At 36.4% G+C, this 27,351-nt stretch overlaps 2 protein-coding genes across 4 annotated transcripts; both read right to left on the bottom strand.

Annotated features, from left to right (window-relative positions):
- Nucleotides 1-290: 290 nt before the first annotated feature.
- Nucleotides 291-8,925, bottom strand: LOC148878376 (grpE protein homolog 2, mitochondrial-like). 2 transcript variants are annotated; one of them, XM_088953818.1, is made up of 6 exons: nucleotides 8,536-8,925; nucleotides 5,073-5,280; nucleotides 4,798-4,985; nucleotides 4,495-4,662; nucleotides 929-1,057; nucleotides 291-673 (listed from the first exon to the last, which is right to left on the bottom strand). In XM_088953818.1, the coding sequence occupies exons 1-6, from the start codon at nucleotides 8,671-8,673 to the stop codon at nucleotides 578-580; spliced, it is 927 nt and encodes a 308-aa protein (XP_088809944.1). In that variant the 5' UTR covers nucleotides 8,674-8,925; the 3' UTR covers nucleotides 291-577. The 2 variants fall into 2 exon arrangements, with proteins under 2 accessions (XP_088809944.1, XP_088809940.1); XM_088953814.1 differs by having other exon boundaries at nucleotides 4,798-5,280; nucleotides 8,536-8,857.
- Nucleotides 8,926-18,243: 9,318 nt separating this feature from the next.
- LOC148878375 (zinc metalloproteinase-like protein) lies at nucleotides 18,244-25,059 on the bottom strand. 2 transcript variants are annotated; one of them, XR_016102019.1, is made up of 12 exons: nucleotides 24,831-25,059; nucleotides 23,608-23,847; nucleotides 22,191-22,400; nucleotides 21,827-21,907; nucleotides 21,644-21,730; nucleotides 21,419-21,514; nucleotides 20,629-20,682; nucleotides 19,421-20,535; nucleotides 19,263-19,311; nucleotides 19,059-19,098; nucleotides 18,832-18,925; nucleotides 18,244-18,649 (listed from the first exon to the last, which is right to left on the bottom strand). XR_016102019.1 is itself a non-coding variant. In XM_088953800.1 (11 exons), exons 1-11 carry the CDS (start codon nucleotides 25,053-25,055, stop codon nucleotides 18,498-18,500), a joined length of 2,349 nt encoding a protein of 782 aa, XP_088809926.1. In that variant the 5' UTR covers nucleotides 25,056-25,059; the 3' UTR covers nucleotides 18,244-18,497. The 2 variants fall into 2 exon arrangements, 1 of the variants encoding a protein (XP_088809926.1); XM_088953800.1 differs by lacking the exon at nucleotides 18,832-18,925.
- Nucleotides 25,060-27,351: the final 2,292 nt, after the last annotated feature.

The following is a 27,351-nucleotide window of genomic DNA, read 5'->3' as shown; positions in this document are numbered from 1 at the left end:
TCACAGGCAAAGCTTTTCGGCGATAATTCGATAATGATTAAAGATATTTTTAGGTCAGTTGGATTTTAAAAGAGAATGGCAAGAATAAGAAAATTCAAAAAGTTTAATAGGGTATTTTGATAATTTAATGATTTTCATTATCTTACTTCACGACCGAAGGGGTATTTGTCACAACATAAAAGTTCAGGGGCGGGTCAATGCAATTTACCCTTACTTTTTTACGAGTATGGACTCCTGGTTATTACTGTGTCAAGGTTTCAGGTTTGAGCCACGATACAATGCAATAGATATTCATTCAACTTGATGCCACCATGGCAAATTAAATTTGGATTAAAATTGATTTCAAGATTCAAAACCTTCTTCGGACCCTCTCTCGCACCATATGTGAGTAAACAAATGGAGTGTAGGGAAAATTTGTCTGAGACATGCACTGGAAACAGTCCCTACAACCAATCTAGTTCAGATCACTATAATTCCTTCTCTTACTCATGGAATTACACAGGGCTCTCGCCCAAACATGTATATGGCAATGAGAACTGGATGACTGGGGGGGAGTAAATTGACCACGTTTCAACTTTCAGGCTTCAGCATTTTCACCAGCTCCACTGTCCAAAGACTGAGTAACACCAACCTCGGCTGGCCGAATTACCCGATCATAGAGCATGTATCCAGGCTGCAAGATAAACACAAAGGCACAATTTCGTTATAAATTTGCCACTACATTTTACTCGTCATTTTTCCAAGGCAAATGTGAATGTAATTTCAAATGTAAGTCTTATTTCTGCATAATGCAACCAAGTCATTTAGTCATGCTTATGTCATAATGTCTATCAGCACAGTTAACCCCCACTCCTTTGCTACATAGATAAACTAAAAAGGAAGCTCCATATTACGTTTTGAATGAATACTCGTAATAACATCCAAGTACCTTCAGAACTGCAGCCACAGTGCCAGGAGGCTTAGAACTATCAGGTATTTGGAAGACTGCATTATGCCTATGTGGATCAAACTGCTCATTCATTGAATCAAATTTCTCCACTCCAAACTTTCTAAACACCTGAAAGAAAGAAATATTTATCAAAAACTTATAAACTATGACGAGCACATTATTTTCAGGTGACCCTACGAAAATCGTTCAAACTCCAGACACAAGTAGAGAGGACATTGTTTGTAAACAGATACAATTAGCAAAGATGAAGATTAGAACAATTTATAACCAGTTTTGGAACAGATATATTATCAATAGTTAACAAAGAGGATAAGGCTTACTGAGTTTAGAATAAATTTAGTTTTAGAATAGGAAAAACAAACTTTTTGGGAGCATGTAACACTTGAAAAGCAATGCAATATTAGCAAACAGAGAGAATAAATTTAGAAAAAAAAATCCAGTGGCCACAGAGCACTGAAATTTTAAGAAATTGCATCCAAGAAACTCGTATCAAGAGGGAGTTACATTAAACTTGGTTGCTGACTGGAGAACTGGCAATGAGAAACCATCAAAGAGCAGATAGGGTGTTTAGTTAAGCAAATGTGGTAATGTTCGTCTTGTCAGATTTACGAGGGGGGCTCATTAAAAGCTGAGATACTCTCTCAGCAACAAGGTTTAACACTTGGTTTTTCCTCAGGCATAGGTTCACTATTATTGGTGCAGGATGATCACATGTCGTAGTAGGCTGAATGCTATCATATTCAGATGGCCCTTAGGCACTAAGGCATTACAGAATACAGACAAGCCAATTCTTTTGCATCCAGGTTAAGCAGCTCATTGAAACAGATGTCTAGATCAGCAATCACTGGCTGATGGTTCAGCAAGAGGGTAAGAAGACAACAGCTGTACAGAGAGTCAGGCAACCCATAGTTTTTTTGGTAAACAGGCAACCCACACTTGTTCACTATGATCTTCTATCTACTTCGGTGATTTTTTATTTGTCAGTGGCAATCAATGTGGTTCTCTCATCTGGAATCTTCTAGATGTCAGGTACTACTCTTATCTTTTCCTCTCATTCATTATGCATAATCCTCTTTGGTTGTGCTAATAATTAAAAAAACAAAAATTTAAGAAAATAAACACGGCTCTAGAAAAGCATCCTTGAGAAATCACCCCATCCTGTCCACTCATGGTTGAGTTCTATCATGATAGATAACATAAATTCATAGCCCAAGATGTTGCATGGATTCTAGTGCAGGTATATGCCCAGGAGACAGATCCATCATCCATCTGACCCCAAAATCTTGGAATACAAGGACTTAGCCAAATGCAAATAAATGCAGATCCAAAAGGGAAATATTAAGGATAAAACAAAGCAAATAAATCAGCTTGCAACATAATAACTAAATGCAAAAGCATAATGATGTATAGGAAATCTACGTTTTATAAGGTCTAAGAGGCATTCTTGCTTGAGCATTATAAAAGTGTAATGCATCAGTTAATAATTTATGTTTAATTTGTGTCCTATTAAGTAGAACAAAATCCAGATCCATCAAACTCTAGCAATGAAAACAAAAACCAAAAAAAAGCACAAGTTTGGGGATTTAATACATATTCCATGTATCATGTCAGGTAGGTAAAGTGAGGAGTCAGGTTGTTACAAGCACAACTGACCAAGGAGAAAGCAATAGTTCAAATGCTGCAAAATGATTTATGAACAAGTGAGGATGTTAGACAATGTATGCCCTTAGATCCAATTAGAATGATATACCTTATGACATTTAATGTAAATGAATAAAGTATATATTTGATTCATGTTATTGTGGTGTATTTCTGTGTAATACCCTTAAACTGGACACATATGAGACTCGTGTTAGTTTAGAATCTTCACAGCTGTTGGATAGATCTGGGGAGATTTATCCTGCCAAGGCTGACACTGATGTACCACCAAGTTGGTTGAGGTGGTTTGTCTCAGCTGCTAGGGTGAGACCTGAGGTACATGCAGTGTGGGCTTTCTTGAAACCCTGAATCGGACCAGAATTCCAGTATTCCCCTGGACCTTAGAGATTGATGGGCAAAACTAAAATGTTACACATGACCCCTAGACTCGATTATGATACTGCACTAGGTGTCGGATTGAGGTGTCTTTGATATGCTAATCAGTGAGATCCTTAGAGGGGGTCAACTTGGGTATGTTGGGACAGTCCGAGAATTCATCTGAGTGAGTGATCATAGTGACAGGATCAACCCATTTGTCGAACAAAGGTAATGATCGGGAATGCACTATCTCTGATGGAAACCTAAACTGCCGGCAGTTGGTTTCAATTGTTGAAATTTGTTTTGCAAAATATATTTGTATAGAGATATACATATATATATGGTTTCAAAATATTTGCAAAATGTTTTAATTCTCGAGATCCATGTGAGTAGAGAGTGTACCATTGTTCCTTGCAGCCGAGGGAGAAGCCATCTCTTATCGAGCAGCGTTTAATCATTATGGGCTAAGAGGTTAAGTGTAAGACCATTGAGGGTAAAATTTTATGGGCTAATCTTACATCTGCCCACAGTCCCTAGGTTTTTATAAGGTGGCTTGGCCCAGGGACCACTTAGTGTAAGTGTTGGGCCCATTAAGAGCCCATGGAGATGGGCTCAAGGGTTCACTGTCCATTACAGTGAATTCGGCCAGGCCTTGTAACAGAGGCTAAGCTGAACCAATGTGGCTGATGTGTAGATCAATGTTTCGGTCCCACACCATACAAGGAAGCCCAACTGGGGAGCGGTTTGGAAGGTTAGTGAGCACATGGACTTAATGGGCCTAAAGCCCAATTCAATTTGGTTTAATTGGATTAATTAAAGAGAGGCGGATCTAGGATTTGGATCAACAGATAAGACAAGGGATTATCCTTATCCACTTAGAGAGTCCAGATCCAAATAGAGATTTGGATTTGGAAACTCCTAATAATATTAGGGGGGCTGATCTAATCTACAGATAAGATAAGGGCTTATCCTTATCTCTTAAAGAGAGTTCAGATTCAAATAAGGATTTGAATTAGGAAACTCCTAATGGGATTAGGAGTTTATCTCTTCAAGGCTATTAAAGGAGGAGGAGAGCAAACCTCCAAACACAACAACTCAATCAGATCTCAGATCACAGAAAGAGAGAAGACAGCAACAGTAAGACTGCGCAAATCCTCTTTTACCCTCTCCCTAATCTTTCTTCTTTATTCCAATTCCAACAGTCACACCATCTTCCTCTAGCCCTGTTACTTCAACTCCTCTCCCTCCCATCTGAAGTGATCTGTCATCCCCAACTTGTTCCTACTTTCACTTCATACTTATTCTAATTCTCTCTATCCTCTCCTCTAACATCAGGGAAGCCTCTTCCAGACAACCTTCCTACTCCTAGGTCTTCTAGGTAAGATTCCACCAAACTAGTAGTACACCATACAAAGCTTGCAAACTCAAAATTGGATCACACTTACTTGAGATGATAAGGGCATAAAGGGCTCAAAAGAGAAAGGGGGAAAGAAATGCAGAAATGGATTTTGACAGAGTAAATATCTTACCTCTACAAGCTGCTTATCAGTCATCTCAACACCTTCCAGAAGTGTTTTTAGAAGTGGTACAGCTCCAACGGTGTCTTTGGATGCATCAATCTTTGAGAAGCTATCTTTGACAACTGAGGAAGCCCTTCCAAGATTGTCTGCAACATCTAAAAGGCTCTTTGCAAAGCTCTGCAGTACATTTCATATAAAGACCACCATCAGAGCTTAAATATACCACATAGACAGCCAAATATTCTGATATAGAAATCCATAGTGCCATTTGAAAGATCATTAGCCATGTAGAGGTGAAAAGAAGCCACCAACCTGTATAGCAAATTTTTTAGAGTTCTCTGCTTCACGTTTTGTTCTATCCATTACATTTTCCATTTCTGCATAAGTACGGAGAACTTTATCTTGCATTTTTTCAATCTCCTTGTGCTTCGCCTTCAACTGTTCTTCCTTCTCGGCAACAAGTTTTACCAAATCATCAAAAGAGGGTTCCTTTTCATCATCTGAATCAGAAAATGCAGTACGTTTAGTTACTCTCCTCCTCCTCTTGACAGATTCAGAGGCAGGAGATTTATGTTCTGAACTAGAACCTGTTCCTTCCATTTTCTCTGGTGCTTTAGTATCTTCACTTGTCTTTGTGGCCTCAGCATTTACAGGGGTGTCATGTGCATGTTCATCTCCAGACTGGTTAGTCTCATTTTCATTTGGTTGAGGAGAAGAAGAGGAAGAGATACCAAATTGCTGAGTCAGTGACGTATTAAGGGCTGAAGGAAGCCAAGTAGCCTGACTTGGGAAACACTGCCATAGAACAAATACCTTCTTTAGTCAATACAAGAAATATTCTTTTTTCAAAAATCTATAGCAGGAATCACAACAAGTTGGCAGCATGAAGGCATCCCATCTTGAAGGAACAATTGGAGTCAGTAATTTAGCGCATACTGTATACTTGTAGCAGTATACTCCATAAACTGAATAGTCTTTTATGTTGAAATTTTAAGGATGCAACATGTGCACCTTATAAGATGAAGTCACCCATCCAAATTAAAAGAGTCTAAAATAACTACTTGGAAGACTAAAGAGAATCTGGGTTCAGTTAGTGAGAAAAGATTTGTTAGTAGTTTTACCAATTATAGGGATTTTTTATCATAAAGATGAAATCTTTATATATAGTGCTGATACTTCACTTGGCTTCACGTCCAGGCCATAAAAGTTAAATCAGAATATATTAATGGCATCATACAATGCCAATGATTGCAAACAATGATTGCCCAAATATTCCAATCTTTAAATCTAATCTATGAGTTAATCAGTTAAGGTACTTAAGAAGTATGATAAAAAAAACATTTCAAAATTTAAATGTCTTTCCATCTTTTTACCTTTTTATCATTACTGTCAACGTTCATGGCACATGCCTTTCCACTAACTTTATTAAAAAGAAACACAGATGATAATAGAAAGAAAGGAAACGCTATCCAAACAAAGGACCCCACAGGAATAAAAAATACCACATCCTCTAAGGCCCCACCTCTTTGGCAACAACCAAAATCCCAAATCAGAAACATCAACACTGCACAAACTCCCAGCTTCCAAGCATCACTAACCCATATCTAGACTGCTCAGTTCTTACCCTTACCACCTATTCCTCTTCCCCTCACTCTTTTAGAGGAATTTCTGAAAACCTTCAGTGTTATGATATATAGGGGTTCTCCTAAATGGATGAAGTGCCAGGTCAGCCACACATCAGAATCCAATACTCCACAGGCTCTTGGGGGGACACTTCTACATATGGTTGTCTTACTTTTCATTGCTTATTTGACATAGATGAATATCTAATATGCATGATGGAAATCCATCTTTTCTTATAGAATTTCACTAGGTAACAAAAATAATCTTTTAGATTTAGATACACAATAACCTATGGTCATATGATTACAGAATTCAGCGTATGTAGAAATATTTTCAAGTAAATTTCCAATTTCAAAAATTCCCTTGGGTAAATGTCTTTTCTTATCTTGCCAAGTCAGACGTTTGGACAGTGGCACCTCTAGACATCGGCACTTACATTTGTCACCTCATTTACAACCTTAAGCTGAAAATAGGAAGTGCGCTGTTGATTTGAATCTTACAATTGAATCATGAGTCTCACAGGCTATGATTTCAATTTTACAATTGAATCCCTTACAGAAAAAGGTTTATGATTATTATTTGAATTTTGCATTGTAATAATGAATTTTATGATTTATATGATTCATGCAATTTGAATCAATTCATAATAGGACCCTATTCTCCATGTTGTCACTTTGTTTCTTTTTAATATTTTAAGGTGTTCTTGTTTCAAAATCGTTATTAGAATAAGATTTATTTGGTCCATTTAAAGCATATTTAGGAAATTCACAAAAATTATTTTCCATCATATGTATGTTAAAGAGTCATTATATGTAGATTAATCGATTTTCAAGTCAATTTTGATTATATCATCTTATGCTTCTAGCATACAACTAGTAAGCTCCATGGTATTAAGTATACTAGTTTAGTGGCAGTGCACTTGCACATGCAAGGAAAGATGAGTATAGTAGGGAGGTGGGGAGAGAGAGAGAAAGAGAAATGGACTAAATATCTCTCATGGTTGTCTGGACCTGAAGCTAATGCAAGTACTTACATGCCTTATATATAATGGATATTGATTAAGAATATAAGTTCAATCTATCCTTTTAGTTGTTGGCATAACTTTTCATTTTTTTTTTTATAAATTTCAAAAAAAACGGAAATAAACTGATGATTTACAATTCAATTCACGATTTGGTTCAATTCAATACAATTAAACTTTCTCTATGATTTATGATACAATTATGATTTTGCTTTTGGAAAAGGTAAAAGTATAAGACTATATTAGCATTAAAGAAAGAAAATACAAGCATGCTTGCCAAATGGAGAAAAGGCCCAACAGAAAATGAACCCCAGCTGAGTCAAAAAGCAACAATCCATAACCAGCAAACTCAAAACGAAAAAAAAAACTAATGCACCCAACAAAAATCTAATGAACCCCAGCTGATACAAATAAGGCATGTATATTACGATGATGGATTATATATGACATTTACAATATTGATTAATAAGAGTACAACATATAACCAAAGGGCCAAATTCCAGGGTCAAGGAAGTACCAGTTACAACTTACAAACGCCACAAAATTAAAAAACAAAAAAAAAAGAAAAAGAAAAAGGCCAGAACATCACAACCTAACGCCCAATAACGTCCTCTATTCGTCGCTCTGTGACAGACAAGGCCTACAACATTAGCATTGTACTTTCAAATATAACGTGTCACAACACTCTATAATGCATGCTCAATATGTGAAACACTTCCAATTTTCTTATTCATCTAGATAACCTAGGTGCTAGACCATTTCTTGATTGGACCAAGGATCCCGACTACATATAGAAAATCTCATTAATGTCAAACACTAAGGAAAACATCAAGTTGGCTACTTATGGAGATGCAATAGAGTGCTGGTGAGGTATTATTTGGATGACTTTACATAAATATTTATATGTAACTACAATAATAGATTGAAAAAACCTTGCCGTATGAAGACTCCAAACCATTAACCTTTATCCCTAAACCACCCAGATTCTCTAACTTCCAGAAAAATCCAATCGCAAAAATGCTTTTATTTTTTCTTGAACAAGGAACAAAATTTTCTGTTAAACAATCAAACTTGAATAAATATGCACTCCATAAATACACCAGTTCAGAGCAATGACACTTGCAGCCAGAACCCAATCGCCCGCAGACCTCAAACCCTACTACACCCCACCGTCCTAAACACAAACAGAAATAAACAATGGATTCCACTTCCCAATCAGATATCATTCCCTGATTCCCGAGTTAAAAAGAAAAAAAAAAACAAATTGATTAATTAACAATAAAAGCAATGAATTTGAGGCAACTAGTCTAGAGAGAGCTCCGAAAGCCCTAGAGCCACATTAAACGCAAAAGTTCATAAAACCTAAAGAAATGAAATAAAAAAGGAGAACTTTTTTTGAACTTTACCTTGTCAATTGATTCACGGAGAGAATGAAAACTATTGGGCAAAACCGGTAACTGGTCGTGGCGAGAAGAGACGAGGACGCCTCGGGCGTGAATCGAAACGTTTCTCGAAATCCGAGAAAAAATCCTCGAAACGAACATTCCTGGTTAATTCAGAATAGCAAGCTATCTTCCGAAAGAATCGTCTAATGGCGACTGGAGGGAGGCGGAAGAGGGAAGTTTGTGCTCTTTTTGGGATATTTTTCCATTTTAGTTGGCGAAACTACCCCTGGATATGGAATTAGTTTTAGAGTATTTTTGTAAGGGTTATGAAGTCTTTTAATCCATTCGATTGTATTTGTCCGTCGGTTCATTTTAGGTCTTCGTTTCGCGCGCGGAAGAAGCCTCCAGAACTTTTTCTTTTCTTCATTCCATCTTCTATTATATAGCCGGCCCGGACTCGGAGGCTGCATATTGGACCAGATTAATAAACGGGTGACCCGACCTTTGAAGAACGGCCCGAACCTAGACTCTGGACCTTGTTGGGACGGGTTTGAACATTGGATTTGGTCCAAAGAACAAGACTCCGGATAACCTACCCACAAGGCCATAACACATTACTCCGTGCACTCAGAACATCCCCCTATACATGATACATATAGGAAGATGAAATGTTCTTCATGTGTAATTGCGATATTACGTGGGCAAAATTCTTGTGGGTAGGAGATCTGGACTCTCATAATAATCACAATGGGGCTTGATTGCTTTGTCCCTTCTACTCGCCTTTATTCTTGTTCCCAATTTCCAAGTAGATTTGTTCATAGGCCGGGTTGTGGGACTCGGCCCATGAACATTTTACTCTACTTAGATCTCAGGTTTTGGGCCGGGCTCATTCAATTTTTGGCAAAAGTTAAGGCTGAGCCCGGCTCATGAATAAACCAGTTCTCAGGTCCCAATACAAACAAAGTGCAGAGTGTAGACGTATTCAAGGAGGTTGTGTTTGGAGAGTATCTTGATCATGTAAAAACTAACCAGTGCCATCCTAAAAGCAAAACCTTGCTAAGGCCTCTAACCCAATTTACCTAGTTTCAAAACATATGGTAATTTGATTGTTTGAGAGCATTATGATAATATACTTGTGTTAGTGAGGCACAATCATGGATGGTTTAGATGCTGAGGTCACATTGGCCATTGCCCATCTATGTATATACACTAAATTAATATTATGTCACCTTAGATGGCCTCTTTGTGTTCCATTACCCTAAGGGAGCAATTCTAGAGGGGGTGTAAAATTCCCCCTAGAATCACCAGGAGTTGTCACTTAACATGGTGATCTCCCCTTTTTTTGCCCAATAATTATCACTCCCAAAACCATTTTTTATTTCTCTCAACACTACAGAAGTTTCCTCTTTTAAAGCAGATTTAATCCCCTTGATTATAGGCATCTCTATCTCTTCCCCCAAACAAGGATTGTTACCTTAATCCTAGCTTTTCATTCATTCACTCTCTATTTCCTCAAAATTCGATCATCTTGTCACCTCATTCATGTCCTCCCTCTCCTCATCTCCCTCTCAACAAATCACACACACACACACACACACACATTAAAAAAAAGGAAGTCTAGAAATTTTCTCCTATTTTTGAATATTTTATTTTTTTAATCCATGTCATTTTTTAAACTACCAATTTAGAAACTCTACTTTCCCCAAAAAATCTTCCTAAAATTACTTAAAAAATTTAATATCCTAAAATTTCTCTTAAACAACCTCCCCCACTCTCCCTAGCTTTCTCCTAACTTATCTTTAATTTAATAGAGAGTTTCCCTCCTAAATTATCTCTAATACTTATTTATCTTCTCCCCTACTTTTTATCTACATCTATCTAAAGAAAATTTGAATTAAAAATTTTGAGAATTATTTAAATATTCTAATAAAATTGTATAATAATTTTAAAATATTTATTAAAAATACATCATGAAATTATGTACAAATAATATAAATTATGATTTTCTGGATTATTCAATCTAAATGTTATTCAAATAATAAAAATCTAACATTAATAATGAAATATTATTTAAATATTTCAATAACTAAATATCTTAAATAACAAAATATTAAAATTAATATTTTAAATCAATTAATGATATATTTTAAATATTTATTGAATCTTTCAATTATAATTAATAGATTAAGATTTTAAATATTTAGTTAAATAACTAAATATTTGAAAAAATGAAATATTTAACATAATTAGATTTTAAATAATTAAAATAACAAAATTATGTACTAATAGTACTATAACTTTATGGATTATTAAATTCAACAAGTAATTAATATTTTAAAATTTAAATAATGATACTATTTAAATAAATAAGTAATATTGTAAATAACTAATTTCATTTTTACCAATTAATAATTCTAGAAAATAACTTTCAAAAAAATTAATGTTTATTAATAATAATTTTAAAAAATTAATATATATATATATAACAAAAGTAAATATTTATTGTTTTTTATGATAAATACATTTTCAATAATTATTGGAGTTTAAACTACTATTATTTAGCTTTTGAATTTAATTTATTGTGTACTTTTGCCATAACTTATTAATAATTATTGGAGATTAAACTATTGTTCATGGGTTGGTTTGGTTCAGGTATAGGTTGTTTGGCCAACCGAATCAACCTAGTCAAGTTGGGGAGTTGGTCACTCAAGTTATACCAGTTTGGGTCAATTTTTAGTTTGTTCAGTTAGTTCAAAAGATTTAAATTTAAACAATTAAATTTAAATTTTAAGTTTAAATTTTAAAAATTACAATGGCAGGGAGTGCTCTCTTTGTCCCACCAATGGAGATGAAAATTTTCCCATCTCTACCCCCATAGGAGGAAAATCATCTCCACCTCGTCCCATTTGGGTGGATCCCCATGAGGACCGAGGAAATGGGGAAAATTGCCATCCATAAGTTTGATAAACAACCTTATCTAAAATTAATTATTGTTATTTTTATATTGTAAAGAAAATTATTAAAAGTAGTATATAAAATATATGATTATTAATTATTATATAAAACAATTGTATATTCTTGCATATTTCTATTGTTTATATTTAACTTAACAAATTTCGTGCATCTCACAGGTCCTTACTAGTATATATTAAAAGAAGGAAGCCTAGAAATTTTCTCCGTTTTTGAAATTTTTATTTTCTTTAGTCCATGTCATTTTTGAAACTACCAGTTAGAAATTTACTTCCCCCCCCCCCCCCACCAAAAAAAAAAAAAAAAAACTTCCTAAAATCTCTCTCTCACTCTCTCTCTCACGTTCCAATAACCTAAATAATCTAACATCCTAAAATTTCTCCTAAACAACCTCCCTACTATTCCCAACTTTCTCCTAAGTTATCTCTGTAGAGAGTTTCTCCCCTAAATTATTTCTAATTCTTATTTATCTTCTCCCCCACTTTTTATCTACACCTATCTAAAGAAAGTTTAAATTTAAAAATCTAAGAATTATTTAAATATTCTAACAAAATTATATAATAACCTTAAAATATTTATTAAAAGGACAAAAAATAATTATATCAATTTAATAATATTCATATTATTAATAATTATATATTTTTACAAAATTCATCACGAGATTATGTACAAACAATATAAATTATGTTTTTATGGATTATTCAATCTGAATGTTATTCAAATAATAAAAATTTAACATTAAAAATGAAATATTCTTTAAATATTTAAAAAACTAAATAACTTAAATAACAAAATATTAAAATTGATTTTTTAAAATCAATTAATAAATATTTTAAATAGTTATTGAATAACTTTAAATTATAATAAATAGATTAAGATTATAAATATTTAGTTAAATAACTAAATACTTTAAATAATGAAATATTTAACATAGCTAGATTTCAAATAGTTAAAATAACGAAATTATGTATTTATAGTACTATAATTTTATGGATTATTAAATTAAACAAATAATTAATAATTTAAAATTTAAATAATGATATTATTTAATAAATAAATAATATTTTAAGTAACTAATTTCATTTATACCAATTAATAATTCTACAGAATAACTTTAAAAAATTAATGTTTATTAATAATAATTTTAAAAACTAAATCTATATTTATTATATATCTATTTATACTAAAATTAATATTTATTGTATTTCAATAATTATTTATTGTTTTTTTGTGATAATTATATTTTCATTAATTATGTAAAAATCTATTTTTGTTTTTTATTTAATAGAAAAATTTCAATAATTATTGAAATTTAAACTACTTCTATTTAGCTTTTTAAATTTAATTTATTATGTATTTATGCTATAAATATTTAATAATTATTGAAGATTAAACTATTATTCACGGGTTGGTTCAGTTTAGTTGTAGGTTGTTTGTCTAACCAAATCGACCTAGTCACGTTGAGGAGTTGGTAACTCGGGTTATATCAATTTGGGTCAATTTTCAGTTTGATTGATTCATTTGAAAGATTTAAGCTTAAAATTTTAAATTTAAAAATTAAGTTTAAATTAAAAAAATTACAATGGCATTTTTAGAAAAATAAATTTATGATATAAAATATTTTTATCCTAAGAAAAATTAGAATTTTCCCACTTTCTCGTATTGAACAATATATTTAAAGTATAAAATATTAATATATATTTATGGTTAGGTTGTTCCATTTTGGTCAGTTTACAAATGGCCAAAGCGAAACTGATCCAACCCACTCGGGTTGGGAAATTTTGAACCAAAGCCAACTAGAAATACTAGAAGTCGGGTTGATCAGTTTCATTAGTTTGATTAGGAGTGGCAACGGGGTGGAGCAGGGACGAGGAGCCTCTCCCCATCCTTGTCCCGGCAAAATATCCCCATCCCCATCCCCATCCCCGTTCCCATCTATGCTAAGGCGCTAACAGGGACAAAGTTATCCCCATCCCTATCTCCACGAGGATCCCCACTCCTTGTGATTCTTTATAATGTCAACCATTATGTTTTTGCTTTCTATTTTATTTTAAAAAATAAAAATTAAAAAAATTAAAAATTGCAATCCTATTGGAAAAGATTTAAACATATTCAACCATATTTTTAGAAATATTAACATATATACATGTATAAACGTATGCATATATATACATATATATTAGTAGGGATCCCCGTAGGGCAAGGAGTGCTCTCCCTGTCCCCGCCAGTGGGGGAAAGCATCCCCAACCCAACCCTATTCAAGGTGGATCCCCATGAGGATCGGGAAAATTAGGAAAATTGACTTCTAAATTTGATAAAAAATATTAAAAATAATATATAAAATATAAATGATTATTAATTATTGTTATTTTTATAATATAAAAAATATTAGAAATAGTATATAAAATATAAATGATCTATTATATATATGGGAAAGGCCTACGTGGCCTTCTCTTTCCTCAGGATAAGCTATCATGATTTTCTTTGCATCATGCGAATATATAATGAATGAGGTCTAACATTGCTTTTCACGTATTTATATTTCATCTTCGAGGTGTGAAGGTACGAAATATTTTGGGATAATAGCATATAATGACAACTTTTGAGTCTTAATATCAATAAATGTAATATTTTTACAAAACTTTAAAAAATAGGATAACTTTTTAAAAATAATATAATAAAGGTAGAATCACTGTTCTTCCTCTTGCAATCTCTTCACCAGGTCGCCGCTTGCCGCTGCCTCTGCTTATCTCCGCCCACCTCTGCCTTCGATAGTGCCGCCGCCGCCTTTATCTCCACCCACTTTCGACAATATTGTCGGAAGCGGAGGCGAAGATGGCAGCGTTGGGCAGAGAAATAACGAACAGCGCCGCCGTCGCTGCTTCTGCCTTCGCCTATCTTCGACAACGTTGTTAAAGCGGCGGCACTGATGAATAGACATGAATAAAAAGATGAATAGTGATTCTACCCTTTTATTGCTATATGCTATTATCGTCTTCTACCACACTCCACCGATAAGCGAAATACCGGAACTTTCTTAAACGACAGCTATCAACACTTAACAGCACCACCGTTAAACAATAAACACCGATACATAAAAAATCAAGCCAACACCGCCATTGATTTTCACCACTAATTTTTCTTCGCTATCTAATGGTCTTTCGATCTGTGTGCTACTCTCTCGTTAATTGTTCACCTCCAGACACCAAACTGGAACTATTATATAAATCAAAGACTAAGATACGGGAAATATTCAAAAAGGTTGTAACCTTTTTCTGCAGCATTTCCCTCGTCTGGTTCCGTAGACCTATTACTAAACTGCTACTAAGATTCTGGGATCTGAGATATGGAAGAAGGCTGCTTTGAGGAAGCAGCAAAGCTAGTCTTTAGTGGCTGGATGAGAACCAGAGATAGGGCTCTTCATAAAAATGCCCAACCCGACCAAACCGACCAACCCAAACTGACCCAATTTGAGTCGGCCGGATTTTTATCAGTACCAGTCGGTTTTGGGTTGAGAAAATATATAAATTGATATATCGGGTCGGTTTTGGTTTTTTTGTGTAAAAAACAAAACTAACCCGATCCAAACCGAATTAGTCTTCTACTAGTTCGGTAGTTCCTAATTTGAATAGTTTCCTATTTAATTATAATTAGTCTTTTATTAGAATTAAAAGGCCCATTAGGCAATTACAAATAGAATAGACAATCTATCATAGTTTCTAACTTTCTATAATCTTTTACACCAAATAAACAACCCATTAGGCAATTATAATTAGAATTCAATTAGGTGTTCTTTTGTACAGGAGCAAAACTGAAACCGACCCAACCCGACTCAAACCGATCAAGTTGGTTTGGCCTATTGGTGGGTTGGTTTTGGTTTCCATCTCAAGTAACCCGATCAGGTCAGGTCGGTTGAAAAACCCTCAATAAACCGACCCAACCCGACCCGTGAATACCTCTAACCAGAGAGGTGAGAAGGAATGAGAAGCTCAAAGAGGTAGAGACTGTTTGCAACCCAATCATGTTGTTGTCTATCAAAGGACTGGTGGAGCTCTTGGTGGATCAAATGGAACGATGATTCACATGATGAGTTTTAGAAGCTCATCTATTTTTGTTTGACTGTAATATATTCTAAGATAGTTCACTTTAGAAAGCTTGGAATTTCTTCTTTCTTTTTGGGTTAGAAAGGGAAAAGAAACATGTTAATTGGAGAGTTATATTGTAAGTTCCAAGAGGTTGAAGGTGGGAATAGAGAAGAAAGACCATAAACAGAGGACACGAACATGCCGGACTCCCCTGTGATTGGTTTTATTCTCCTTTGAATTTTTGTAATTTTGTGCCAGGTTTTGTCTCTTAATTTTTGCATTTTTATGCTAAACAATTCATAGGTTTCGTATGTGTTACATGTTATAATTGTTGATTAACATGATACTTAGTTGTGATTTTGTCTTGAATTATATTCTTTGGGGAAGCACCGAAGCAGTCGCACCACTTAAAGTTTTAACCTGCCATGGCATCTAAATTCTGCACCAACTACTTGACAAGAGGAATTTTTTAGTTTTAACCATCTAAAGTTATGAGATTCGTGGATGCACGTCATTGCAACCCTCAAAAGCTTGATTATCAATCTTTCGAATTAAGGTATCCTTCTTTGGTATTTAGAAATCATTAGGCGAAAGAGGTTTCTGAGAAGGATAACAATCACAGATTCACAATCACAGCTTTCATGGTAAAAAGCCACAAATCTAGCAACTGTCTTGGTTGGGTTTTAGCATGTCTGCATTTAACAATGACTGTGTGTGGGGGTTTGGCCAGCTACACATTTACCTCACGACCAAACCTTTCCAATTCATCCAACTGCAGCTGTAGCTTGAGTTTTACAAAGATATGGGGAGTGAACTTCACTTTTCCCTGACAATTGTATAATTGTATTTGTCTATCTGCATTTTGTTTAGTAAGAAATCTAGCAATGTCTTCCACCAATTGCGGATATTTCAAGCAGCAGTGTCACTCCCATGCTCAGCACGGGTTATTCCGCTAGTTATTAATTAAAACAATTGTATATTCTTAATATTTCTATAGTTTATCTTTATTTTAACTTAACAAATCTGGTGCGATGCACAGTCCCTGCTAGTGAGCATGAAAACCAAGAAAAAAAAAATCTAATAGGAATGTAGGATGAGCAATGGCATAAAAACATCCAAATTAGCTTGCCAAAGATTGCACAAGTTTTAGGAGAGGTTTGAGGGATGCTGAACTTAGTAGTGCTTCAGAACTGTTGTTTCTTCTTGGCAGTGTCTTTCTGGACCCTCTTCAGTCGGATGTGAGACTATGGTCCCCTCATCCAAAAGGTTTTTTTCACTTGTACTTCATTTTTTAAGTCCCTTTGCCCCTCCATGGGATAGTTGGATTTCCCTTCTAAGAAGATTTAGTTTAGACCTGTTCCTCCTAAAATTATAATTTTCTGTTGGGAGGTGTTTTATAGAAAGATCAATACTCTGGATTGCTTGCAAAAGAAAAGGCCTTTCATGTGCTATTCCCCTAACTAGTGTGTACTTTGTAGGGCTAGTGGTGAAGATTGTTCCCACCTATTTGTATCTTGTTCTTTTTCTAGTGTTATTTGGAGTTGGATTTTTTCTTTGTTTGGATGCAAGTGGAATCTGTCCTCAGAATTAAGTCAGCTGTTTGATCCTTATTTTCTTGTGTGGCCTACAAGGAAAGGAAAAACGATGTGGAGATGTATTAGAACAGCAGACGTGGACAATTTGGGAAGAAAGGAACGCTATGGTGTTTAAGGAAAAGGAAAGAAGCATACAAACTGTGGAGGATTGTATACTAACAGAGCCATTCATTGGCTAAGAACTTTGGACTGCCAATAGTCATACGAGGAGGGACAAGGCAGCTGCAGTGTGGAAGCCTCCACCTTAAGGTTGGGCAAATCTGAATTTTGATGGTAGTAGCCAAGGAAACCCAGGCCCTTCGATGATAGGAGGGGTGCTGAGAGACAGAGAGAGCAACATTTTAGCTTTGTTTTCAGGCCCTGTGGGAATAGGAGATTCAAATAGAGCAGAGATCTTAGCGGTTGTACAAGACATCCAGATTGCTGAACAATTAGGAATTCAAATAATTGAAGGAGACTTTAAAATTGTTGTGAGATGGCTGACAAAGCCAGCTTCAGCTATGTGGCGATATAAAGATTTATTAAGAAAAGTCAATTGGCTCACAAGAAATATGACAATTACCTCTCTTTGGATAGAAAAATCAGCAAATTCCTTAGCGGATGGACTAACTAGGGATCATCTGTTTTGGGCTGGTATGTAATTTTATTTCCTTTTATTTCTGTTTATCCACTTCTTAAATGATGTAATACCTTGTTAGAAGAGAAGAGGTAACAGCTCGCGCCTCTTCATGAGTTTCCTGTATTGCCTTATATTCTGAATTAATAAATTATTTTCGTTCATCAAAAAAAAAAAAAGATTGCACAAGTTTTCAGGTTTTCAAAACAGAAATGGCAATTTGATATGTTTAAGAAGGTAAGATTCAACCTCCTATCAGTTGTAACCGCATAGAAAGGGAAAAAAGTGAAAGTAAATAAAGTTTGAGAAACTATAATTGATCAAAAAATTTGGAAGATAAAAATGCATTATAGGGAGTATGTTTTATTTCCATGTTATTATGTTGATTTTCTTCGGTAATTTATCCCAAAAATGATCTCCACATTGTATAAAAACCTAGTAGTAACCCAAATGCAAATGTCAATGAGATAAACAATGCTGTCCACTTTATCTACAGTAATTCTTACAGAGTCATAAAAATCGGATTACATCCAAATCAGGGCAACAGTACCTGTAACCGGACGTGCACAATGAATACAACACTTCACACAACACCCTGTAACGCCGATACCACCTCAAAGAAAAGAATACAAACTACCTTGACGTACAACAAAGACAGAAAAGAGATCCCTTGTACAAATCCAACATTTGGCTTTACCACTTCCAGGAGGACCACGACTAGTAAGCAATGCACATCTCCAATGAGGACTTGGCAAGCCAGAGTAACCCAGGATCATTCCTTTTCAGAACCATGTAAGTCTCCACTCTCCCAACTTCATCAGACAAAACATCTTCATTGAAGCCCACCAGAAAAAGAACTTCCATGGCAGCTGATCAAAAGAAGCAGAAGACCAGTCATTAAAAGCTTTTCGAGCCTAACAAAAGTCAGCACCTCTTGAAAAACCCTATGCCCCAGTGCATAACATGGACTCAGATTGCTTATTGGTTCAGCACCTCTTAACTAGGACATACCAAAAGTCACTTTGATCAGAAGCATCTAGTAATATATTACCTTGAGCCTCAGGCCTCAAGTTTTAGAAAGGTCAAAGATGCTCGATACAGTATGACTTTTGGGGGCTACTTTATTCAGCACGATGGTGCAGCTACTGACAATCCGGATCAATGAATTGATGGGGTCACACATAAAGAACCATGATACTTAATTAGATGATGGTCATCATTTACATCTCATCAAACATTAAGTAAGACAAATGAGAAGAAATGGGGAAATGTTTGAACCTTTATAATTTGCAACGTTCCTTTGAAACATGGGATTTGCCTGCAGTTCAACATCAGTTACCAATACAGAGGAGAGAATTGGAAGGACGAAACATAGATCCAAAATCTTTTGTAGCCTCCTAAAATTAATATATACATATGCGTGTGTGTGTGTGTGTGAGAGAGAGAGAGAGAGAGAGAGAGAGAGAGAGAGAGAAAGAGAACCTTCCGTAGTCTCCTAAATTTAATTTCATCTGGGTGTTCAATGATATTCCTATAAGAAATGAGCATCAATATAATTAGTCACTATAATATCTCAAAGCACCAAAAAGAAGAGTCCAAATATCAATAGCAATATGGTGATTCGAGTGCCATAGAATTACCTAACGATCTTACAAAGGGTCTGAAGAACAGAATTAGCTTCTGTCGAATTAACTTCAGATCGCAGCACTTCAATGGCTTTCTGAAGACGAGTACATACAAGAGAAACAGGGTCTTGAATTCTCTGCAGTTCTTGATCATCTGGATCAGGTTCATCAGCATGCATTCTAGAGCTTTTATTGGAGTTTTCCTTGTCATCAGGATCGGGCTCAACCTGCATGACTTCACTGGCATGAGAATCACCAGGATCAGGTTTGCTGTTGCCTCTATATTCCAAAGAGATCTTTTCTACTTCAGCGTCATCAAGATCAGGCTCCTCAATAGTATTCTCTACTTGGACCTCATGTTCAACAGTTTTAATTGCTTGAGAATCATCAGGATCAGGTTCACCCCTGTTTCTGTAGTCCAAGATAACCCTTCCAAATTCAGAATCGTCTGGATCAGGTTCTCTGCAGTTCATCGTTAGCTGGCTCTCACTACCCATAGTCTCATTTGCTTGATTCTCATCTCGATCCAGTTCAACCACCACTTTATTCTTTAGAGCAGCACTGTTCACCTCCGTATCATCAGGATCAGGTTCTTCACAGTTATTAGAGTCAATCAACTTCCTGTCAGTTCTCAAATGAGGCATGGATTGTGCCAATTTACGATCATCTGGATCAAGCTCAAGTTCAGTTCTGTTTCTGTTAGCTCCCAAATAAGGTTTGAAATCCATGGCATGAACACTTTGAGAATCATTGGGGTCAGGCTCAAACTTGTTTTGATCAAGCAAGTTGTGATTAGGATGAGGCTCGCTGCTAGGATTCTCACAAGTTTCCTTGGGGATTTCAGGCTGCATATGTTCTTTTACCAAAGAATCATCAGGAACAGGTTCTTCACAGACTTCAAATGCCCCAGAGGTGTTGGTGGAAGTTTCAGCTAAACGACGGTAGGCAGCAGCAACTGATGATGCACGGGCACTGGCCAAGTGATCTGACATTTTGCCCCCAAGCTTTTGAGAACTACTACTTCTGGTTCCAGTATAAAACTCCTCTTCATAGTGTTCCGAATGCCTGACAGAAGTCAAGGTGTGGCTTCTTGACTTTGTCCAGTCTAGACAAGCAGCTTCTTGGTTGAGCTGTTTGGAACAAAAGCAAATCAAGGCTAAGAATCTTCAAATCAAAACCTCATGTATACGCTTCAAGTGCAAACACATAATATAGATATATACCTGCTTATCTAGAGCATAAAAGTTGGCATCATGTTCAGAGTAAACCATGTGAGCCTGAAATAGACAAAATGGAAAAAACAATGTGGGTTGAAGGATCATTTGCTGACTGATAATTATACAATTATGTACATATGTTGCACTGGTGTACACATTGAGGAAACTCCTAACAAGGGATTTAAAGATAACTTGTTATACTTGATGTAAAGCCCTAAACTGTTAAAATTAGTATGCAAGTGAAATTTTCAACCGGTGTTTAGGATGGGCTATAGGGATGAAGTCAAAATGGAGACTGTGATAATCCAACTAATCTCCATTTGGGCAGTAGGAAAAAAATTGGATAAGAGAAAGGCCAACAAAAGTAGAAACACTCGATTATCTATGGAGAAAACTGCCTGAATTTCTGAGTAAAATCAGATTCAAAGAGTCACCTCCAATTGAAAGCTAAAAGTTATGTACCTAATACCCATATTTTGCATATAATAGATCCACAGAAAGGTCAGGAAGTTGAATTTGGATCCTCTAGTGTAAGAATGCAGAAGACTTCTTGGAGTTGGCTTCTATAATTTCCAGAAGTCCCATGTTGGATCAATCAGGACATGGGTTCATAATGTTCACAATCCAACTAAATACAATTTTTTTTTTCAAAGTAATAGTGACATATGGGCATTTTCATCACACAGACAATTCAAGACCACAGAATGTCATGATGGATCCATGTGGTACTTATTATGTCATAGGTACTCAAACAGAATACAAATTTTATAATGAAATGTTAGAAAATTATACTCACAAGCTCATGTAACAGAGTTTTTTTAATGCTCTCATATTTCCTAAAACCCTTGAGGTCATCAGTTCGAAGGCGCAGAGATATCTCCTCTCCTTGATTCTGTAAAGAGAATAAGAAATGACAAAACAATATATAACATTTTTTCTTCAATTTTCACTTTTCTATGTATTGTACCACCAAAATACATAACCCAATTGTTTTCTGATTGGCGTATAACCCAAATGTTACCTTGTTAAGACCAAGAATGCATTTGGGACTGATACCAACATACCCCACTGGAGCCATCTCTGTCATAACTCCTACCCGCCATCGATGCTTTAAAACAGTACAGAAACAATACAGTGTCTAACAAAATCCATGGCAAAACAGAAAATATAAAGGTAATAACTAGGAATTGTCATTTAGAAGAACCTTGTTCATGATAGCAATAATTCCTGGATCAGCAGCAAGCATATGCATTATTCTCAATGCCTCAGAAGCTGGAGGGTACAACTGTTAAAAAACACAAACACATGATTAACAATAGTTATAATAATAAGATTAGGTGGCTGATCAAATAATATGATTAGGTATGGCATATGGAATACCAAGTTCTTCATCTTAGGTTGAGGTTGGTTGACAGGCATAGCTTAATTAAGATAATAGCAGGAGAAGTGTCAACTCAAAAAAAAAAAAAAAATCATTTGGAAGGTGTTTAACTAAAGTAGCTCAACAGAGATCTATCTAGGGAACACAAAGTTTTAACTTGTTTAGTGGTTATAGAAGTTGATCACACCTCTATTCCTGGAATGTGAAGTGTGCGGAAATCACAGAAGATATACGTTCCTTGTGGAAGTTTTAGTGAAGTTGTGGGCCTATCTATCATGCGCTGCCTCAGTCTCCTTTCCTCTTCATCAAATCCAGCTATCCTCAAGTCAACTTTTTCATTTCGTAGAACCTCTTCAACTTCATCTTCGAACACACCCATCATTCTAATAGGCTTATTCTGCTCAAGAAAAGGCAAAGAAATAAGTTGCTTTGCAAGGAGTACATAGACAGTGATGTTAAACATGATTATTGTCTTCCTATGTGCTAGTTGACTAAAAAACCTTTCTTAAATTACAATCTAAGAACATTTCAGACCCACTTCACAATACATTTATCCTTTGACTGCATCCATTTATCTTTTGGGATTTAACCAAGATAACAGCATTGATGAGGGCTTTAATATTTTCTCATGGTGAAAAATCGTTCAGGTTCAGGAAATAGACATACGGAAATTCATTGTTGATTCCATTATCCACAAAGACAATAACCATGTGAGACAACCAAGTGTTTCCTGCCAAAGGAAAACCAATGGTATTCACAAATTCCAGGACTAAATGAACTTGATCAATACAACCAAGTTGCTACTTGACCAACAGAGAAACTCCACTTAAATGGATGCAGAGCTACAACAAGAGCCTTAAAAAGCTAAGTTTTATGTCTCAATTATCCACTGGGGGAAGTTATTACCATGGTTCACAACTTTGATATCAATGGACATTTTGCCATGTAGAAATGAGAAATTCTGGGGATATTTCACTTATCTTGCTAAGGCATTTGAAAAATCTAAAGCAATTGGGGGAATTACTAAAAACATGGAATTTGTTAATGAAATTTCATGGATTATTATAAGTATAATTGCATATTTAAAATAGAAAAACCATAGCAAGCAACTGGGAATTACAAATAGGAGAAAATTAGGATTCTCTCAGATCAAAAAGCAAAAAAAAAAAAAAAAGAAAGAAAAAAAAAGAAAAAAAGAACCTGTTGTTACAAGTCACATAAACACTTAAACAGTAAGATAGTCATCCAATCACAAAATCTCCATTTGATTTTCAGGAAGACTTCTAAAAACCTTCAATGATTTTAACAAAATATCATAAGGTTACAACGATTTTCTAAAACATAAAATCTTAGATGTTTGAATAATCAATGAGATTTGAAATATCACTGATATATTGCAATATAGAGATAAAGGGAGAAAAAAATTCTTGGAATATTTTGTATTGCCTCTAGTGAAATAGGGAGATTGTTCCAAATCTCATTGATATTGCCAACCATGATTATAAAAACTAAGACACTTGTCAATTTAAATGTGAGATCAAAGGCACAATTTTTATTATGTAGGAAATAAAGTATTAATGAAGGTATAGGAATATGGTTCATACCTCAACAATGGAAGACTCAAGCAAGCTTAAATTTGAGTGTTCTCCAGAGAATGGAATGAACGTATTTGAGCTTTTATCAGAAGAGCGTGGTACAAGGAGACGCATAGTATTCGCTTTTACATTAGTCAACTTCTGTAGTTTGTGTCCAAGATCTTTGAGAGTAGCACCTGAATTTATCTCCACATTCAACTTCCTTCCCCTCCAAATAACTAAGATATTCTGTGTTTTTTCCATATTGTACTGCAAGGAAAAACAAAGGAAAGTAACTAAGAAAGAAGAAAGCTGAAGCTTGAAAGTACTAATTGATTCCCTTTCTCTCTATGGGCAACCTCCAACAAACTTTTCTATCTGATCATGCAAAGATTCAACAATCAAGAAAATACAAAAAAAAAAAAAAAAAAAAACCGACACCGCACACACACACAAAACACTCGACATAGAATTATTAGTTGCGAAACATAGACACGTTGAAGGTTGAATGCAAGAACTTCCACAAGAATGGAGACCACCTCAAGACATGGACCATGGGTTCAGAAAGTGAAACAATAATTGTCGGTTGTAAAAGTAAGGTTTTCATCTTAAGATCAAACCACAAGTTTGAAGTCTCAAACCACAATCTGCTTGAAATCTTCATTTTATCCCTCAAGTTACCAAATTTTGTTGGCAATAATACGGCCAGTATCAAGTAGAGAACTCGAAAACCAGCCAAGTTAATAGATGTTAGCTGTCCATATAAAAGTTATCAATCTGTAGAAATAGTTCTGAATATAGGTTTCCTAGACTACTCCCATAAAGTTCAGAATAAACTCAAACTATCCAAAATTCCAACAGGGAATTCAAATATTCAATGTCGATATTAAAAGAAAATGCAGATATAATAGTCAAAACGGGAACAATAATTAGAATCAAACTTCTTTTTTTTTTCGCACCACTAAAATCAAGGCGAAATTAAAAAAAAAAAAATGAATAACAGTATAACAAAAGGAAGGGGGAAGACAGGACAGAGCCAGAATATATCCAAAACTAAGAACGAAAAGACCATCAATCTAATAAGGCGTAGGCATCCGAAACAATATCCAGCAGGACCTGAAATCAATGAACCAGGCCCTCCAGTATCGATGAAATTCAACCGAGTTTGCTATAAATAAACTGCTAAACAATAAAGATTTCGAGATATATCGATTTCTAAATATGCCCAGACCGGAAAAGAACGGAAGAATTACCTCAATTGAATTGAGACGATCGGACTCTACGAATTGGGCACTTCGTTCTGTCTGAAAAAAAAAATGAATATCAAAGAGAAGATAGAGAAAATAAATAGTAAGAACTTGGCGCGACTGGAAATTTATAGGATGTCGCCGGAACGACATTAGATTATTGGCCGATTGGCGCAATTTAGCGTGACCACAGAATAAAATGCTAAAATGAACTGACGAACTTGAGAACATTCCCGTTAACGGTGTTTGTGACCGTGCGTTAGTGCTTATGAGGATTGATGAACACGTGAGAATTCAAGTGGTCAGCCGGTCATCCGTAGTTTCTAGAGAGAAATACCAGGTGCTGTTTGGGAACGTGTACATACGTAATACTTACTTAATGGGGTAGGTATCGTTTGGGTGTGGGTGAATGCGTGATGCAGTGATGCTTGCCAATGTAACCCATTGCCCGTTTTCGAGAAGAGAAGCATCCAAACAATAGAAGTTGCCAAGTCGGAATCCAAATAAGCTAGATAGGAGCTGATGTAACCGTTTTCGGCCACGTACCAATGTTTTGTGATGCAAAATCTTTTGGCTAAGTACCTCATTATTTGACCCGGTGGTGGTGTGCCTTAGTGACGAGCTACTTGGTGGCGAACTCCCTGGGGGAGAACTACTTGGTGACGAACTGCTTGGTGGCGAACTGTCCGGTGACAAGCCCCTTGGTGGAGAGCTACTTGGTGACAAATTGCCAGGTGGCGAATTGCCTGGTGGCGAACTGCCTGGTGGTGCTCCCTGGTGGCGAACTACCTGGGGGTGAACTCCCTGGTGGCGAACTGCTTGGTGGCGAACTGCCTGGGGATGAACTGCCTGGTGGCAAACTCCCTGGTGGCGAACTGCCTGGTGGCGAACTGCCTGGTGGCGAGCTGCCTAGTGGCGAACTGCCTGGCGAACTCCCTGGTGGCAAACTGCCTGATGGCGAACTGCCTGGTGGTGAACTCCCTGGGGGCAAACTGCCTGGTGGCGAACTGCCTACTAGGCGGCCGATGCCTTAGAGAATGCTGGAGCTCCCTGGTGCAGCACAATCTGACTGCCCTCAGCATGAGGTGGTCTTCTTTCCTTTATAGGCTGTGGGAGATGAGGGACCTGTGAGAACTTCATCTTTTCCTCCTCTTTGTAGGTGGCGGGAGCTGAGAGACCTACGAGAACTCCATCTTTTCCTCCTCTTTGTAGGCAGCGGGAGCTGAAGGACTTGCGAGAATTGAATCAGAGGTCCCGGGGGTATTTTCCCGATGGGGGTTCTTCGATGCTTAAGTTAGCACTCTTATTGTAGAGAGCTTTGAAGATAATATGAGAGAGCTAGAGAGCAGGGGTTACTTCCCTTTTTTCCATCCCTCTCCCCTTTGGGGGGTGAGGTCTTTATATACCGAAGTTCTCGCGGGTTAGGTGGGTGAAAAGCCTCCAAACGGTAAGACCCGTCGCATCTTGTCAGAACCGGGGTACGGTGGTGAACTCCTCGAGGTCGTCAGGCTGGCGCTTGTGTCAGGCGGCCAGGTCGGTGCCTGGGCCGGGTTGTCAGAGGGGTGCCTGCGTCAGTTGGCGGGTCAGTGTCTAGGCCAGGTCGTCAGGTCGGTGCCTGTGTCAATTGGCGGGTCAGTGTCTAGACCAAGTCGTCAAGCTGGCGCCTGTGTCAGTTGGTGGGCGCCTTGGTCGGATCATGCGCTAGGCTGGTCCAGGTCGGCCAGGTCGCGCAGGCCGCATGCCCCACGTAGCTCGCGTAGGCTGTGCGCAATTCGCACAGGCCGCGTGTCGCGCAGGTCACGCGTGCCATGCGCAGTTCGCGCAGGCCGCGCGCGCGCCGCGTAGGTCGCGTGTGCCATGCGCAGGTCGCGCAGGCGCGTCAAGCCACGCCAGGCCGGCCAGACTGGTGCCCGGGTGGGTCACCAACTTCGTAAGTTTGTTGGCTGGGTGTTTTCCTAGTTGTCACGAGGTGCCACGTGTCACAATTTCACTAGAGGGCCAAATCTGCCCTCATCGGGAGCCTAGGATAGCTGATCATCTCCCCACACAGATTATAGAAAAAAAAAGTTTGTTATGAATCCTAATTTTCAAGATAATATGTCAAGAATTCGAACCAAAAGGAAGATAATCCATCAAATCCTGTAACAAATATGTATAATACATCATTGCCATCACTTAAGGGTATGTTCGTTTGCTCTAAAGTCTGACATATAAAAGTGTAATAATTACATTTAGAGGTTTAATGGTATTGGTGAACTTTTCATTTCTCTAAATTTTGAATGCTGAGAATGTTGTTCAAAATTATGAATTCTAAAAATTATCAAATATCTATTTTAATTCTATATATAAGAGTTTTTATTTGTTTTTTTGCGGTATCATTGAAAAACAAAAAGTTGTAAAAGTACACTTTAAGAAATAAGAGAGAGGAAACGAACGACCATTTTTCTCTTAAAATTAAAAAATTCCTCTTAAGAGATAAGAGTTAAGAAGAAACGAACATACCCTAAGTCTTGCCTAACTACAAGTC

Source organism: Nelumbo lutea, chromosome 1 (genome assembly GCF_056320005.1).
Source record: "Nelumbo lutea isolate HS-2025 chromosome 1, American lotus-T2T, whole genome shotgun sequence".
Lineage (NCBI taxonomy): Eukaryota > Viridiplantae > Streptophyta > Magnoliopsida > Proteales > Nelumbonaceae > Nelumbo > Nelumbo lutea.
This window is presented reverse-complemented; position numbering and strand designations above follow the sequence as displayed.

Bases quoted from the DNA above. Each gene is read 5' to 3' on its own strand.
- LOC148878376 (XM_088953814.1), bottom strand. From the start codon at position 8,673: ATGTTCGTTTCGAGGATTTTTTCTCGGATTTCGAGAAACGTTTCGATT. The intron at 1,058-4,494 runs GTAAGATATTTA...TCTTTCTTTCAG, and splicing joins CTGATAAGCAGCTTGTAGAG to GTGTTTAGAAAGTTTGGAGT. The intron at 674-928 runs GTACTTGGATGT...TTTATCTTGCAG, and splicing joins CTGTGGCTGCAGTTCTGAAG to CCTGGATACATGCTCTATGA.
- LOC148878375 (XM_088953800.1), bottom strand. From the start codon at position 25,055: ATGTTCTCAAGTTCGTCAGTTCATTTTAGCATTTTATTCTGTGGTCAC. The intron at 22,401-23,607 runs GTATGAACCATA...TTTCTTGAGCAG, and splicing joins TTGAGTCTTCCATTGTTGAG to AATAAGCCTATTAGAATGAT. The intron at 19,312-19,420 runs GTAATTCTATGG...CATTTCTTATAG, and splicing joins ACCCTTTGTAAGATCGTTAG to GAATATCATTGAACACCCAG.